At 39.8% G+C, this 17861-nt stretch overlaps 1 protein-coding gene across 4 annotated transcripts in view; it reads right to left on the bottom strand.

Annotated features, from left to right (window-relative positions):
• Positions 1–242: 242 nt before the first annotated feature.
• Positions 243–17861, bottom strand: part of RBM25 (RNA binding motif protein 25) — a 61270-nt gene continuing 43651 nt past the window's right edge. For all 4 annotated transcript variants that reach the window (XM_054447815.2, XM_063651792.1, XM_063651791.1 and 1 more), the window contains 9 exons: positions 15757–15979; positions 15553–15642; positions 13940–14013; positions 12345–12495; positions 9270–9594; positions 8623–8897; positions 8177–8275; positions 6104–6151; positions 243–660 (listed from right to left, as the gene is read on the bottom strand). In XM_054447815.2, coding sequence (XP_054303790.1) covers positions 568–660; positions 6104–6151; positions 8177–8275; positions 8623–8897; positions 9270–9594; positions 12345–12495; positions 13940–14013; positions 15553–15642; positions 15757–15979 — 1378 coding nt within the window. In that variant the 3' untranslated portion in view covers positions 243–567. The remainder of the gene's footprint in view (positions 661–6103; positions 6152–8176; positions 8276–8622; positions 8898–9269; positions 9595–12344; positions 12496–13939; positions 14014–15552; positions 15643–15756; positions 15980–17861) is intronic.

Here is a 17861-nt window from a genome sequence, read left to right as displayed (position 1 = left end):
AATTAGGGAAAAGAAAGACTTTTACACATACATTCAAACACATTCATACAGAAATACAGTAGGAATGGATTGTCTGCTAATTTTTGCATTCCAATTTTAAACTCCATGCCTTCACAAGGGCTTGTCATTTCTGATCAAAAGAGAGTGGGAGTGGTAATAGTTTATGACTGGTGTTTTCAATTAAAATTGTTCATGTTGGTTCCTATACAGTACATTTCAATATTAAGTGCAATTCTGCAAAATAATTGGGGAGTTGTTTTAATATTTACAAGAAACAAATCAGCAGAACAAGATTATATCAGATAGGCTGTGTACAGTAGCTGCGGCTTATAAAACATACCAGTAATTTGTACCTGGTGAGTATAAAGAGAACCAAGGATTCAGATGACTTTACAACCAAGGGAGTACACAGGGCAACAACAAATTAGAGGACCAAAAAATTCACATTTTCTACAATAAAAAAAAAATTACAGATCTCACAATGTCTTCAAAGACAAAGAAAAATTCAAAGTCCTTAAAAGGGTGGAGAAGAAGAAATCTGAAATGGAACTCTAAATATAAAAAGTTTTACTTCACAAGACCAATTTTCTTGGCTTCTGTTTCATATATCAATAATCTCCACATTTTGACTATAAAAACTTCTGCTTCTTCATCAAGTACCTAAAGAGGAAACAAAACAGCAACACATGTAAGAGAAGCAATCACCAACATCTGGCAACAACAGTGACCAGTATAAAAAAGTTTTTCATCCACTGACAATAAGCACTTATTACTTAACTGCTAGTTAAGATTTTAAGGTTGTTTTAGTGGCTGGGTGTGGTGGCTTACATCTGTAATCCCAGCACTTTGGGAGGCCGAGGCAAGCGGATCACGAGGTCAGGAGATCAAGACCATCCTGGCCAACATGGTGAAACCCCGTCTCTACTAAAAATACAAAAAATTAGCCGGGCATTGCAGCGTGCGCCTGTATTCTCAGCTGCTGGGGAGGTTGAGGCAGGAGAATGGCGTGAACCCAGGAGGCAGAGCTTGCAGTGAGCCAAGATCGCGCCACTGCACTCCAGCCTGAGCGACAGAGCAAGAGTCCGTCTCAACAAAGAAAAACAAAACAAAAAAAAAGTTTTAAGGTTGTTTTGAGGGGATACATGAGATTCTGTATTGTTATTACATAGTTGTATATTTAGTTCTTCTTAAATTACTACGTTCTTTATAACACATATTTGTTTTTCTTAGGAAGTAGTTTTACTTTCAGTAAAATGACTTAAAGAAAATTTGTCCAGTGTGAGAAATGTATTATTAATAAATAGTAAATGGACCGGGCACAGTGGCTCACACCTATAATCCCAGCACTTTGGGAGGCTGAGGCAGGTGGATCACCTGAGGGCAAGAGCTCAAGACCAGCCTGGCCAACATAGCGAAACCCCATCTCTACTAAAAATACAAAAATTAGCTGGGCATGGTGGCAGGCACCTATAATCCCAGCTACTCGGGAGGCTGAGGTAGGAGAATCGCTTGAACCTGGGAGGCGGAGGTTGCAGTGAGCCAAGATTGTGCCACTGCACTCCAGCCTGGGCAACAAGAGCGAAACTCCGTCTCTAAATAAATAAATAAATAAATAAATAAATAGTAAATGTAAATTACCACCACCAACAAAAAATCATTCAAAATTCCATGGCTTACTAAACACAAACAGTACAATATTTTTGTGATCCACCTTTTATTCTTTTATTTTACCTTTACAGATACTGCAATTATACATGTCTGACAAAACTTCCCAAGGAAACCATACGCTTTTCATAAAGAACATAGTAATTTAAGAAGAACTAAATAATATACAATTACATAATAACAATACAGAATTTCATTTATCCCCGAAAACACAACCTCACAAACTTTTTTTTTTTTTTTTTCCTGGAGACAGGATCTTTCTTGTCACCCAGCCTGGAGTACAGTGGCATGATCATGGTGCACTGCAGCCTTGACCTCCCAGGCTCAAGTGATCCTCCCACGTCAGCCTCACCAGTAGCTGGAACTACAGGTGTGCACCATTACTCCTGGCTACATTTCTGTGCTTTTTTTAGTAGAGACAGGGTCTCACTATGTTGCCCAGGCTGGTCTCAAACTCCTGGGCTCAAGCAATCTGCCCACCTTGGCCTTCCAAAGTGCTGGGATTACAGGTTTGAGCTGCTGTGCACAGCCCAACCGTACCATCTTAACTAGCATTTATTGTGTATGTGACACTAAAGTGAACATTAAACGAGAATATAAGTATTTAGTACAGGGTCCAGAATACAGTAAACACAATAAGCAAATGCAATCATCATCACGGGGCACACATGACTACTGAGTAACAAGTCTTCTTCCAGTGGTGGATGAGGAAATTGTCTTCCTCTCTACTTATGAGTTATAGGGTCCTTGTGTCCCCATCACTATTCCTGCCATCATCCCATACACACATCTGGCCCTCTACATTATGGCTGCTGTGAGGTGAAATGGCCTACTCTGCTCCCTTCTAAAGGGGGCAGCTATGATGGTGCTCCAGAAATGTGGCCTAGTGTTGCCAGGTATTCATTGAGGAAGCTTGGGGTAGGAATTTAGAGTACTCAATCTCTAGTCAGACTACATAGGTTCAAATTCTCTAGTCAGGCTAAATAGGTTCAAATTCTCTAGTCAGGCTAAATAGGTTCAAATTCTCTAGTCAGGCTACATAGGTTCAAATTGCACTGCTGCCTCTTACTAGCGACAGGTCGTTGGTTGGGTTACTTAACTTGAGCCTCAGTTCCCTCATCTCTAAAGTGGAGGCCATGCAGCTACACACCACAGCAGTAGGCACTAAGTGGGAATTAAAAGAGTTGGTATGTAGTTAAGTGCTCTGAAAAGTGCCTGGTATATAATAAGTGCTTAATAAATACCTAGGAGGAGACTGGGCACAGTGGCTCATGCCTGTAATCCCAGGACTTTGAGAGGCCTAGGTGGGCAGATCACCTGAGGTCAGGAGTTTGAGACCAGCCGGGCCAAGATGGTGAAACCCGTCTCTACTAAAAATACAAAAATTAGCCAGGCGTGGGGGTGGGCACCTGTAATCCCAACTACCTGGGAGGCTGAAGCAGGAGAATTGCTTGAACCCAAGAAGTGGAGGTTACAGTGAGCCAAGATCGCGCCACTGCCACTCCATATAGCCTGGGAAACAGAGCAAGACTCTGTCTCAAAAACAAAAAAAGAAAAAAAGAAAAAGAAAAGAAAGAAATTAAAAGAAAGAAATTTCTGTCACTTTCTCAATGATGGCAATAACTAATTAAAGAAGTTTTGATCAGATTTCTATGAGCCAGATTTGACCTTAGTTTAAGAACTCTGTTGTAACACTAATTCACATCTGAGTCACACTTTAGAGAGATGTAGGCACAAAAAGCAATCAAACTTCATTTAATTTACATAAAATGAAAAAGGTATAATATAAAGAACTCAGACTTTTGTTAAGAATGAAACAGTACTCAGGCTAAAAATTCAGTCTCCTCATTTATTCAATAAATATTTACAAGGCCCATGAGCTTTTTAGCAGAGCTGTTTGACAACACTAGCTCAACTGGTTTCCTCTCATTCTAATCAACAATGAGCCACAAAATCATAAACAGTGGTCTAAATACACTCCAAATATCAATATATTACAATAGATCAAAAAATCTAAAATTAACACTGACATGAAATCTTTACTATGATAGGAACTCTGCTGAGGCCAAACGCTAGAACACTGTTTTATTTAAAAAATGTCTTCACTCAGGCCTAACTACGACACCCACTATTCCAAGAAAAACGGGGCTGGAAGCTTCAGGAAAGTTCAGAATCCAGCCCCAAGGACCGAAATCTATTCACATTTCTCCTTTCCTCTGAGGCAATGAAGTTTTCACAAATGTTTTATCAGGTGTTCTAAATGACAGCTGCATCAAGCTAGCTATGCAGCAGAAAAGGAATGTTATCTGGCTTTAGACACCATAAAATGCCTGGACACAAAGCAGCTTGACCTCACAATCCTTCTTTTTGACTATAAACCTCACTATGTCCCTCCCTGACATCTCTGGTGGCAGTTCCAAGTGCAAGTACTCCCAGTCATCTACCATTTCATATCATGCTTGATGATTCTTCCTTCCTTACTCATCTTCTCATTGCTACCCTCCCGCTCTGCCCTTTGGACCGCTATTCCATTTTATACTACACATCAACAACTAAATTAGGTTTTTCCTCTTAACAGAAACCCTCCTCTGTCTCCTAGAGCCCTGGCACTTCTCAGGCAGTCTCTCACTCTCAATGTCTTAGTCTCCACAGGAATGACTGGTGGGTCTTCACTGTTTCTTTCTTGGTAAAAAAAAAAATAACTCCGTGACATTCATGAGCTCTCACCACCTTATCCACTGCAAGTATCTAGTCTTTCCCCCCACTTAAATGAGTGCTCTGGCAACTATTTCCAGTATTTCTCTCCAATCTGACTCCCAATACCCAGGAATTTCCCATAGTCATAGTGTGCACCTTGCCATCGTCTGGGCTGACCTATCACATATAGATTTGAACTTTCTACACTCTGACCATAACCTCTCCTTTCAGTTGTTTTATTACAATTCACCTTCCACAACTTCACTGGAACCACGAGTCCTTAATTCATTCAAACCACCAGCTCTATTCAGGTACTATTTTCTTTTCTTCCTAACTTGGAGATCATAGTTCAATCTCTTGCTCAACCTTTACCATCAATTTTCTTCTCCTTTCATTGTCTCACAAAATCACAGTGTTAACTACATGCTACCACTGACTGTAATCCCAAATTAAATGCAACGGGGATTTGATGTTTACTGTCAGTACAACAGGTGTTTGGATACCTGTCCAAAAACCAGCACATATGTACAACCTTGCGGCCATAAAAAACGAAAGTGTCCTTTACAGGGACATGGATGGAGCTGGAGGCCACTATCCTTAGCAAACTTACACAGGAACAGAAAACCAAATACAGCATGTTCTCACTTATAAGTGGGAGCTAAATGATGAGAAAACATGAACAAAGAGAGGGGAACAACACACAATGGGGCCTATCATAGGGTGGAGGGTGGGAGGAGGGAGAGGATCAGGAAAAATAACTAATGAGTACTAGACTTAATACCTGGGTGATGAAATAATCTGTTCAACAAACCTCCATGACACAAGTTTACCTATGTAACAAACCTGCACATGTATCCGACTTAAAAAACATACACACACACACGTCTCAGTTTCTGTAGTAATCCTTGTGATGCTTAACCTAACTGCTATCAATGCCATCAGATGTTCTATCTCCTCTACCTCCATTATCCTTTCTACGTATCTAATTCAAACAGGTACATCAAGGTTTCAGTATCTGTATACCTATCTCTCTGCTACTACAGGTCATTTGTTCCACTTTTATGCTTCTAGCACATTGTGCTGGGCACAGGGAAAACATGAATGGAACTGGTGGAAAAGAATGAAGCCTTATTTATTTATTTAGAGACGGGGTCTCACTCTTGTCACCAGGCTGGAGTGCAATGGCACGATCTCAGCTCACTGCAACCTCCACCTTACAGGTTCAAGCGATTCTCCTGCCTCAGCCTCCCCGAGTAGCTGGGACTACAGGCACACACCACCACGCACAGCTAATTTTTGTATTTTTCATACAGATGGGGTTTCACCATGCTGGCCAGGATGGTTTCGATCTCTTGACCTTGTGATCCACCCGCCTCAGTCTCCCAAAGTACTGGGATTATAGGTGTGAGCCACCGCGCCCGGCCACTCAAGTTTTAATTCAGGCCTAAAAAAGATTCTGGAACAAAGATAGGCAGGAAGTGAATCAAATTCAAAAGTGAGTTTATATAGACGTTAATTAAAATATTAATAACAGTGCATTTCTGGCCAGGTGTGGTGGCTCATGCCTGTAATGTCAACACTTTGGGAGGCTGAGGCAGGAGGATCACTTGAGCCTAGGAATTCAAGACTACCCTGGGCAACCTGGTGAGACCCCATCTATATTTTAAGACAAAAACAAAACAAAACAAAACAAACATTTTTTTAAATTAAAAGAAATAAAAATAGTGAATTTCTCACTTACCATGGCAACATCATCTAAAATGCTCTGGGGTGAACTATGAGCCATAACCTAAAAGAGGAAAATAATTGTCACATTAAAAATAAAAAATTAACAATACAGTCAAGAAATTTTAAGGTATGAATCCTCAAATTCATACAGGAATTTCTTGCAGATAAGGAACCATTCTATAAATGTTTTAATTTTCAGAATATCATTCTTCAATGAAAGAGGCATCAAAACCTGGAATATTAATCTCTATAGTGGTCTGTAGTTTAATTTTAAGTCAAATCTGACACAAGTTTTAATGCCACAATAATTACAAGTTAGAGAAGACAGAGTAAATTTACTGTTCATAATATCAAAAGAGCACTACTGGCAGAAAAATACCATAGCTATACCTTTATAGAAATACGGTGTTTCTACTATGTTAACTGTTTTATTAAAGTTAAGACTATGTTTTCAGGAGACAATGGGAAGATATACCTTAGTGGTTAAGAGCATGGGTTTCAGAGGCTAGACTCAGTATACAACATAGCCAAGACACAATCTCTCCTTAAACTTCAATTTCTTCATGTATAAAATGGGTATAACATTCATGACAGATTCTAACGGTGTTAGGTTAAAATAATTTTTTTTTCTTTTTTTTTTTTTCTTTTGAGACAGAGTCTCACTCTTGTCACACAGGCTTGGAGTGCAATGGCGTGATCACAGCTCACTTCAACCTCCGCCTCCCGGGTTCAAGTGATTCTCCTGCCTCAGCCTCCCGAGTAGCTGGGATTACAGGCGCCTGCCACCAAGCCCAACCAATTTTTGACTTTTTAGTAGAGACGGGGTTCTACCATATTGGCCGGGCTGGTCTCGAACTTGTGACCACAAGTGTTCTGCCCCATTGGCCTCCCAAAGTGCGGGAATTACAAGGCGTGGACCACTGTCTTGTTAACATTTTATAGAACTTTATCTTCGGCTGGCGTGGTGGCTCACGCATTGTAATCCCCGCACTTTGGGAGGCCAACTCGGGCAGATCACTTGAGGTCAGGAGTTCGAGACCAGCCTGGCCAACATGGTGAAACCCCATCTCTACTAAAAATACAAAAAATTAGCCTGGTGCAAACCAAACACCACATGTTCTCACTCATAAGTGGGAGCTGAACAATGAGAACACATGGACACAGGGAGGGGAACATCACACAGCTGGGCCTGTCGGGGGGTTGGGAGCTAGGGGAGGGAGAGCATTAGGAGAAATACCTAATGTAGATGATGGGTTGATGGGTGTAGCAAACCACCATGGCACGTGTACTCCTAGGTAACAAACCTGCACGTTATACATATGTATCCTAGAATTTAAAGTATAATTTAAAAGAAAAAAAGAAAAAAAATTAGCAGGGTGTGGTGGCATATGCCTACAGTTCCGGCTTCTCAGGATACTAAGGCAGGAAGATCACTTTAGGCTGGGCGTTCAAAGCTGCAGTGAGCCATGATTGCACCACTGCACTCCAGCCTGGGGGACAAAGCAAAACTCTGACTCAAAAAAAAAACAAAAAACAAAAAGCAACAACAAAAAAAACAAACAAAATTAACACAATACCTCCCGAGAACACAGCCTGTCAGTCAATAAACACTGATCGTTACTATGATATGAAAGGAACTATTTTGATCCTATCCAAAGGATGGGTGACTGACAAAGGAGCTGGAAAAAGCTACTGGCTATATCCATAAAATCTCAACATAATTATTCCAACCAAGACAAGAAGAAGATGGCACAGCATTCTCAGGGGCAGAAAGAGAGCACACAATTGGCAGTAACCAGCAATTCCATTCTCCTCGACCACTGAAATAAAAACATGTGGTGTGAGGAGTCTGAAGTTGGATGGAAAGGTTCATTAAAGCAGACATAAATCTGCATCCACTGCAGTGAATAATAAAAAAAAAAACACACCAAAAATAAAAATAACTTTAAAAAAGCACATATAAATCACTTAACTGAACCTAAACCATCATGGAACTTGACTCTGTAAAATTTTTGCTCTTTTAAAAAGTGTCTAATATTTTAATATATAAAATAAATGTTGGCATGGAAGAGAATAGAAGACTAACCTTAGAACAAACAAAATCAACTAATGTAGCTTCTTCTTCACCTATATATTCTATGATTTTCTTATTAATCCATGGTCTAATTCGACGTTCCATCAGTATCTGCAAAACAAAGCATGGTTACTGAATTAAAGAATTGTAACTTGCTATAACAGTTATTAAAGCTTCATGATTTTTCCTGAGACTAAAATATAATGTTAATTCACAAGTTGAACTAAGACAGATATGTATCAAGATACAATCATCTGCTTTTAGTAAGTCTTCAAGTACCACCAAAAAAATTTCCATTATTACTAATTTCTTGATCATGGCATTGAGTTGGTGTCAAGATAATCATCCCTACTTATTTGTCATTAATAGAATCAAACGAGTTTTTTTTCTTCAAATGAATTTTTATGGCATATTCCAACTGTTCCCAATAATATGATGAAATATAATTTCCTACTCACAGAATCCACAATAGACCAATCCAGGGGATAAGCGAAGAGCTCAGGTTTGGCTGTAGGGATTTTCTCAATGAGACTCTTAATGTGTTTACGCTTTTCTTCAGTGTTTACAGTGCCTTTGGCTGCATTTTTATCATCTTCACCATAATCCAAGGGAACCAGTTTCCTTTTTCGGGGTACGTCATCACTGTCTTCATCCTCAAATTTGTTAAAGACACTATCTACAGGTAGTTTCTTTCTCTTCACAGAATTAGGCTGACCAGGACTATTGGAAGCACCTACAGTAAAAACACTCTCTTAGCAAGATGACCTAATTTCCAAATGTTTCATTTTATAACCCACCATCCCTCAAAAGCAATGCAAAATATACTTCCACAAATCTTAGAGAAAGATCCCAACTGTAAAAAATAACTCACTACTCACAAGTGCTAGAAAATTAAACTTTTCACTTCTTCTCAGAACTCGAGGCAGCTGCAGATATAGGAGCACTAGTAAAACTATGAAAACAATCGTGAGCTAGAAAGGCATTTTTTAGTAATCTTCTATCTACCTAACCAAGCACAAATATAAATTTTTTTCCTTAAAGCACAATACAGGTATTTGCAGGGGTGAAGGGAAGAAAATAAAGAAGGAAGGAAATGCTAACGTACCCAGTTTAAGACTTAGTCCTATTTTTGGCCTATGCTCCTCAGGTTGCTGTTGATCTGGTGAGTTTTCATGAGGAATAATAATACCACAGGGAGACTCATCCCCAGGAGTGTTAGGTGTTGCATTGCCACTGGCAGAGGAAACAGATGGAGCAGAGCTGATGGGCCTCAGAGTAGGTTTCAGACAAGGCTTTTGCTCTGGCTCCTCTTCCTCTTCCATGGGTTCTTCTCGTTTTTCTTCTTTTTCTTGCTTTTCTTCTTCCTCCTCTTCTGATTCTGGCTCTTGCTTTATTTGTGGCTGCCTGCGCCTCTCAGCCTCTTGTTCCATCTAAAACCCAAACAATAATCTGATTAACTACAACTCTACACCATTCAACTTGATTTTTGTTTTACATTACCTCTTGTAAAATGTCTTTATGAAAAGAGAAAAAGCCAGGCATGGTGGCTCATGCCTGTAATCCCAGCACTTTGGGAGGCCGTGGCGGGCAGATCATGTGAGGTCAGGAGTTTGAGACCAGCTTGGCCAACATGGTGAAACCCTGTCTTTACTGAAAATACAAAAATTAGCCAGGTGTGGTGGTGCACACCTGTAATTCCAGCTACTCAGGAGGCTGAGGCAGGAGAATCGCTTGAACCTGGGAGGTGGAGGTTGCAGTGAGCCTCGCAGAATCGCACTACAGCCTGGGCAACAGAGCAAGACTATCTCAAAAAAAAAAAAAGGACATGGGCAGTGGCTCAATCCTGGGTAACACAGGAAAACCCCATCTCTACAAACAAGCATAAAGTAGTCAGTCAGGCATTCTGCTCATGCCTGTAAGTGTCCCAGATACTCCGGAGGTAGAGGCCTGAGGACCACTTGAGCCCAGGAGGCAGAGGGTGCAGTGAATAGAGATTCCACTACTGCACTCCAGCCTGGGCAACAAAGCCAGACTCTGCCTCAGGGAAAAAAAAAAAAAAAAAAAAAAAAAAAAGGCCAGGCATGGTGGTTCACTCCTGTAATCCCAGGACTTTGGGATGCCAAGATGGGTGGATCACTTGAGGTCAGGAGTTTAATACTAGCCTGGCCAACATGGTAAAACCCCGTCGCCACTAAAAATACAAAAATTAGTCGGGAGTGGTGGCATGTGCCTGTAACCCCAGCTACTCAGGAGGCTGAGGCAGGAGAATCCCTGGAGCCTGGGAAGTGGAGGCTGCCGTGAGCCAAGATGACACCACTGCACTCCAGCCTGGGCGACAGAGCGAGACCCCGTCTCAAAAAATAAATAAATAAAAATAAAAATACAAAAATTAGCCAGGCAAGGTGGTGCGCACCTGTAATCCCTACTACCACCCAGCTACTCGGGTACCTGAGGCAGGAGAATCGCCTGAACCCAGGAGTCAGGGGCTGCAGTGAGCAGAGATCACACTACTGCACTCCAGTGTGGGCAAGAGAGCAAGACTCTGTCTCAAAAGAAAAAAAAAAAGGAAACGTCTTTATTTTAAAAACAAAATACTGGCCGGGCGCGGTGGCTCACGCTGGTAATGTCAGCAGCACTTTGGGAGGCCAAGGCTGGTGGATCACCTGAGGTCAGGCGTTAGAGACCAGCCTGGGCAACATGGTGAAACCCTGTCTCTACTAAAAAAAATACAAAAAATTAGCCAATCCCAGCTACTCCAGAGGTTGAGGCAGGAGAATCGCTTAAACCCGGGAGGCAGAGGTTGCGGTGAGCCGAGATCAGGCACATTGCACTCCAGGCTGGGCAACAAGAGTCAAACTCCATCTCAAAATAAATAAATAAAAAATAAAAATAAAAACAAAATACTTTGGCAATAGAGTAGGAACTTAAACCACAAAAAGTAAGTGTCAGAGCAAATTATAGGAAAAACAGGTTCAACTACAGAAATAGATTCTAGCAAAGTGGCATTGGAAGACATACAATAGAATGGCCAGGCGCAGTGGCTCACGCCTGTAATCCCAGTACTGGCCAAGGCCAGTAATCACTTGAGGTAGGGAGTTTGAGACCAGCCTGGCTAACATGGTGAAACCCTGTATCTACTAACAATACAAAAAAATTAGCTGGGTGTGGTGGCGGGCACCTGTAATCCCAACTACTTGGGTGGCTGTGCCAGGAGAATAACTTGAACCCAGGAGGCAGAGGTTGCAGTGACCTGAGATTGCATCACTGCACTCCTGCCTGGGAAGACAGAGCCAGACTCCATCTAATTTAAAAAAAAAAAAAAAAAAAAAGACATACATAGAAAACGAGTAAGATATTTGCAGGATGTTTAGAATGAAGTTGTAAATCAACTAATACTGACAATTCGTGTAATTAAAGAAAAAGTACTAATAATGTTCCACAAAATAGCACGTTACATGGAGCATAAAATGCATTTCCCTTAACTATAAACTGCATCATAGTTGGCTTTAAGATGACATGATAACCTTAAAATAAAATCGGCCAGGCGCGGTGGCTCACGCCTGTAATCCCAGCACTTTGGGAGGCCGAGGTGGGCGGATCACGAGGTCAGGAGATCGAGATCATCCTGGCTAACACGGTGAAACCCCGTCTCTATTAAAAATACAATTATCCGGGTGTGGTGGCGGGCACCTGTAGTCCCAGCTACTCGGGAGGCCGAGGCAGGAGAATGGCGTGAACCCGGGAGGCGGAGCTTGCAGTGAGCTGAGATGACGCCACTGCACTCCAGCCTAGGTAACAAGAGTGAAACTCTGCCTCAAAAAAAAAAAAAAAAAAAAAAAAAAAATCATGTGGATGGTATACTATCTTTTTTTTTTTTTTTGAAATGGAGTCTTGGTCTGTCGCCCAGGCTGGAGTGCAGTGGCGCGATCTCGGCTCACTGCAAGCTCCGCCTCCTGGGTTCATGCCATTCTCCTGCCTCGGCCTCCCGAGTAGCTGGGACTACAGGTGCCCACTACCACACTCGGCTAATTGTTTGTATTTTTAATAGAGACGGGGTTTCACCGTGTTAGCCAGGATGATCTCGATCTCCTGACCTCGTGATCCGCCCGTCTCGGCCTCCCAAAGTGCTGGGATTACAGGTGTGAGCCACCGTGCCCAGCCGGATGGTACAGTATCTTACCCTCTGAAGCTCTGCATCTGGATCTGGATGGCCTTCTGCCAGAAGGCGCTGCCTGATTTCCTCAAGCTCCTCCTTCTCTCTCTTCCTATCTCGTTCATCTGCTTCCATTTCCTTTTCTCTATCACGCAACCTTTTCTGAAGAGCACTTCCTCTGTAAAAGTGAATGATAAAAGGCTTATTTAATACTCAGATCATTGAGAAGTAAACATGACATCTCCAACAGCACCTCTTTTCAATACTACAACCTGCATGCTAAGAGGTTAAAGAATGTCTTAATGTTCTGTATCTACAGAACACACCAGAATGTGCTCTCTACATGTAAATGTATAACAAATAAGCATTATCTTGTCATTTATCACTATGTTCCCTTCATTCTTAAAGTCATTCTAATAAGTGTCTAATCAAGTAAAATAGTCACTTTCAGAAAGAGAGCTCACATTTTGTGCCTATTTCACAAGGAATACCCAACAAATAATTTTTGTTTTCCTAGATACCAACCTAAAAAAATATATAAAGTAGCATTAGTAGCACTGAGAGTTCTGTATCCTCAATTTATTCACTTGTAAAAAATATCTCAGAAAGTAGTGCAGAATCAACAGAAAGCAGAGGTTCTCTCCTATCTAGCAGTTCATTACTTCTCAGAATGTTGATGTTATACATTGCCACTTTATGCTTCTAGCCTTCAATATTTTGCTGATTTCATGGCACTTTCTACAAAGCCAAATCCCTGGCACTCTTTAAATTTAAGCTACTAATTCCAATGTTTTAATTATTTTGGCTATACTATATTAAATTTAACCATATTAAATATCTTCACTATGATTGTATCATGTCAGACAAATTAGAGATAAAATAGTATCAAGACACTGTCTATATCCCCAGGGAACTTACAGTTGGGATGGAAGGAAGAACAAAACAAGCAATTTTGCCATGTCATAAATACTAGAATGAGAGTAGTTTGAAAATGCCATGGGAACAAAGAATGAGAGAAGGCAGCTGTCACAACTGTTACTTCACAATAATGTATCGATTTGGAGATGGGGTGAGAGACGAGAGGTCAAATTGCTAGAAGACCAAAATTTCTAGACAAACCCAGATAGTTACAGAGATTAGTTGTAACTTGCTATAAAAATTGGACCTAGCAGACAGGTGTGGTAGCCCACACCTATAGTCCAACCTACTCAAGAGACTGCGGAGGGAGGATTGCTTGAGCCCAAGAGTTCAAGGTTACAGTGAACTATGATCATGCCACTGCATTTCAGCCGAGGTAAGACCCTGTCTCTAAAAAAATCAAGAAAAAATTTTAAAAATCAGACCTATTTACAACACACAAAGAAAAAAATAGTATTGTTTGATGTAATACTATCATGGGCTCCCCCATTGCACAAAAGATGCACAGAAATGTTGATCCTTTTCTGATAGCTCTTTTCTCCCAAGAAAACAGTGTATTAGCTATAGAAGTAATTACTACTCGGAATGTGAAAGTTTCTTGTTTTTCTTATTCCACTTAGTGGAGCTGCATTATCAACTGTGCAGATGGAAAAATACAGCTAATAAAAAACCAAGTACGAATCCACAGAACAAGCCTTCTTTACCTGTAATATTTGGGGTCATCTCTATCATCATCATAGTCTTCTAAGAATTCTTTTAGTCGTTTAGCTTCTTTGGCCTTTGAGGAAATAAGGACAATGTATAAAATTAAAATACAAGTAATAAAGATTACTCTTCCCTTTTTTGTGTAAACAGATTTTTCTGACCCAGACATAAACCAAGAGTAAGAGGGAGATTTATAGGAATTTCTCTTCACATAATTTTAAGAAAAACATGGCCGTTTCAATAAATGAAACTAAAGTTTCTCCTGGATCCCAGAATTCAAACCATATTTATAAATGTATATGTATTCAGCTATTTGGTTTAAATAAACTTGTTGGGCTAGCCTGGGAAACGGTGTTTTTACTATTTTCTATAGAGAAAATATTTTCTAATTTAAGTTGGAGTTATCTGTGCAGCTATCTCTCTACAGTTGTACATAAAATGTTTTTACTGTAAAATGAGATATGTATAAAATACCACTCTATGCCATAATAAAGATAATAATACTTTGGTTAAAAAAAAAGATTTTTCTTATCCTCTTAAATTTTAGTTTTCATATACTCCATATATTAAGTATAGGTCACATTAGACATTTTAAATTTTTTACCTCTAAGAAAAGTTTGAATGAGGACGCATCTGTAAAATGCAAACTACATATATACACTATGCTACAATAAATATGCTCTTTGAATATAATCTTCAAATACAATACCTAAGCACACCAACAAAACTGGAGATTATCTTATTAAACGAAAAAATATGGCTGGGCATGGTGGTACACGACTGTAATCCCAGCACTTTGGGAGGCCAAGGCAGGCAGATCATTTGAGGACAGAAGTTTGAGACCATCCTGGCCAACATGGTGAAACTCCGTCTCTACTAAAAATACAAAAATTAGCTGGGTGTGGTGGCACACGCCTGTAATCCCAGCTACTCGGGAGGCTGAGGCAGGAGAATGGCTTATCGCTTGAAACTGGGAGGAGGAGGTTGCAGTGAGCCGAGATCACACCCCAGCCTGGGTGGCAGAGCAACACTCCGTCTCCAAAAAAAAAAAAAAAAAGTATATACATACATGTATGTATACATGTATGTATATGTATATGGTTTTTAATTCCATTTTTAAGGTAGATGATACTATAAGAAATAGTTTTTAAGAAACGCAGAAATTTAAATCATGTTCATCAATCAATTTAAAGGTAATGCCCCCCAACTCTAAACCAATAGCAAACAATCCATGAGATAAAATGAATCTCTTACTCTTAACTTATGGAATTTCAAATGCAACTATTACATCTAATAACAACAGTTCAACAATTTTAAAAATATGCAGATTCTTAAAAATAAGTTAATAAATTCTTGACTTAAATATTACTATATGACAAATTTACTTTGATGGTATACAAAAAGATAACTTTAGATGCAGCAAAAATTTGAAGAGGAAAAAAGATTTTGGTGTACTTAAACTGGCTCAAAATTACTCAAAATACATAAAAATTAAATTATCCATGAACAGAGAAGCTTGTGCATTTCAATTATTAAGTTACTTGTAGTTAGCAGTAAAGATATAATCTGACTTTTTACCTGAAAAATCACTTATTTTAGCCTAGAATCTTACCATTTCTCTTCTTCTTTCTTCTTCTCTTTCAGCTTCTTTCTCATATTCCCGGGTTTTCTTTCGTTCTCTGATTTCCCAATTCTTAAGGCGCTAAAAAAATTAAATTTTCAAAGCTTTAAAAATTTATACATAGCGTTCTATAAATTTTGATTAACCTATTAAGGGATACCAAGATTTAAGAATAAAAGCATTTTCTCAACTTACCTCTTGATAAGCAGCTTCTTTCTCTCGGAGTTTTCTTTCGAGTTTTCTTCGTTCGTATGCATCTTCTTCATCTTCTTCTCGGTCCCGTTTTTTGTCTTTTTCTCTTTCTCGCTCCCGTTCCCTCTCTCGCTCTCTCTCTCGCTCCCGTTCTCGTTCTCGCTCTCGTTCTCTCTCTCTCTCTCTTTCCCGCTCTCGTTCCCTTTCACGATCTCTGCTTTTTTCTCTAATGTAAACAAAATATTTTACAAATCTGTCAGTCTACTTTCTGTTTTCAAGACCAAAGTAAAGGAGGACAACATACATTATGAAATAATATAAAATCTCACAGGCTAGAATCTAGCACTTGATTTCCATAGAACTATATAACCTCCTCTACACTCATCAGAAAGACATAAATTGCAGTCCCAAATCCTAAAATGCATTCTAATATCTAATGCTTACTGGTATGTCAGAAAACAAATACAATCTGAATATAAAATGGTTATAAATCATTAAAATGAATGGTTAATGCCCATCATATACTGGAAGAATAGTCAATCCCCTGATGGTGTAAAACAGAAAAAAGGAAAACTTAATTCCCGAAAGAAACATGAAGGACTAATGAATATGTTAAGAGATAGTTTAGCTTACTAGTGATCAAGGAGTAAGTGCTGGCAAACGTGGAAAACAGAGAATTTTGACATGTTGCATGGATTAAGTTAGAACTTTTATAAGTATCAGCACTGAAAGTTCTCAAATATTTAATTCAGAGTGATAAAATCTAATCCCAGCATTTTAAGAAGCCAAGGCGGAGGCTTGCTTGAGGCCAGGAGGCATGGTGGCACGTGCCTGTAGTCCTGGCTACTCCAGAGGCTGATGTGGGAAGATCCCATGAGCCCAGGACTTGGAGCTTACAGTGACCTATGATTGTATCACCGCACTCCAGCTGAGGTGAAAGAGCACACCCGTCTCCAAAAAAAAAAAAAAGTAATAAAACCAAACTGCAGGTTACATATAGCATGATGCCAAGGATCTAATCAAATAATTCTGTGTGTGTGTGTGTGTATTTAATATGTATATATGAAATATACTCTTTATGGATACACTTACGCCATAAATATAAGAGATGGATTTTATACATATCAACCTCTCAATGACTGTATCAGGAATGGACAGAATGAAATAATTTTAATGCCTACTAAAGGTTGAGAGCTCTGGGCTTCCAGTTCCAGTTCTAGCAACTAGGTGAAATGACCTAAAGTGGAACTCCCTCCAGCCATAATCAAGTAAGAAACTGCAACACAGTAATGTATATTTTTAAACTAGCCTGAAGAAAAAGGAGCTTTTTCTCTCTTCCTTGCTGCTTTCTCTTCTTCCTTTGTTCATGTTTGCTATACCTCATTGCTCAACAATGAGATGACTCATCAAAATAATTCAATATAAGGCCGGGCATGGTGACTCACGCCTGTAATCCCAGCACTTTGGGAGGCGAGGCGAGCAGATTACCTGAGCTCAGGAGTTTGAGACCAGCTGGGCAACATAGCAAGATCTGGTCTCTACAACAAAAATACAAAAATTAGTCCGAGACAGTGGTGTGTGCCTGTAGTCCCAGCTACTCGGGAGGCTGAAGCAGGAGAATTGCTTAAGCCTGGGAGGCAAAGGTTGCAATGAGCCAAGACTGCACCACTGCACTCCAACTTGGGTGACAGAGCAAAACCTTGTCTCAGGGGGAAAAAAACAAAAAAATATATAATTTAAAAAGTTTAAATAAAAAATAAAACCTTCCAAAGAGTAAAATTACTAGGAGCCAGAGGTAGAGGTAGATAGTAAATTTATAGACAGAAAGATTAAGCTGTGGCAGTGCAGTGGGCTACAAAAACAAATAAAAATGCTAGGGGCTAAAAAGACGTGGCGCTAGAGCTGACGTCTCAGTATACAGAACTTCAACAAAAAGAGCAACTTTAAAAATGCCCACGGACCCAAGGAGACAACAGGGAGTCATGTCTGCCCAGAACATTTAGCGGTCACTGTGTTTCTATAAAAAGTGGCTTCAGACAGAAATTAACCAGAGTTGAAAACTATTACTTTCACCCATAGAGAGTGTGTGCGTGTGTGTGTGTGTGTGT

This window comes from Pongo pygmaeus, chromosome 15 (genome assembly GCF_028885625.2).
Source record: "Pongo pygmaeus isolate AG05252 chromosome 15, NHGRI_mPonPyg2-v2.0_pri, whole genome shotgun sequence".
NCBI lineage: Eukaryota > Metazoa > Chordata > Mammalia > Primates > Hominidae > Pongo > Pongo pygmaeus.
This window is presented reverse-complemented; position numbering and strand designations above follow the sequence as displayed.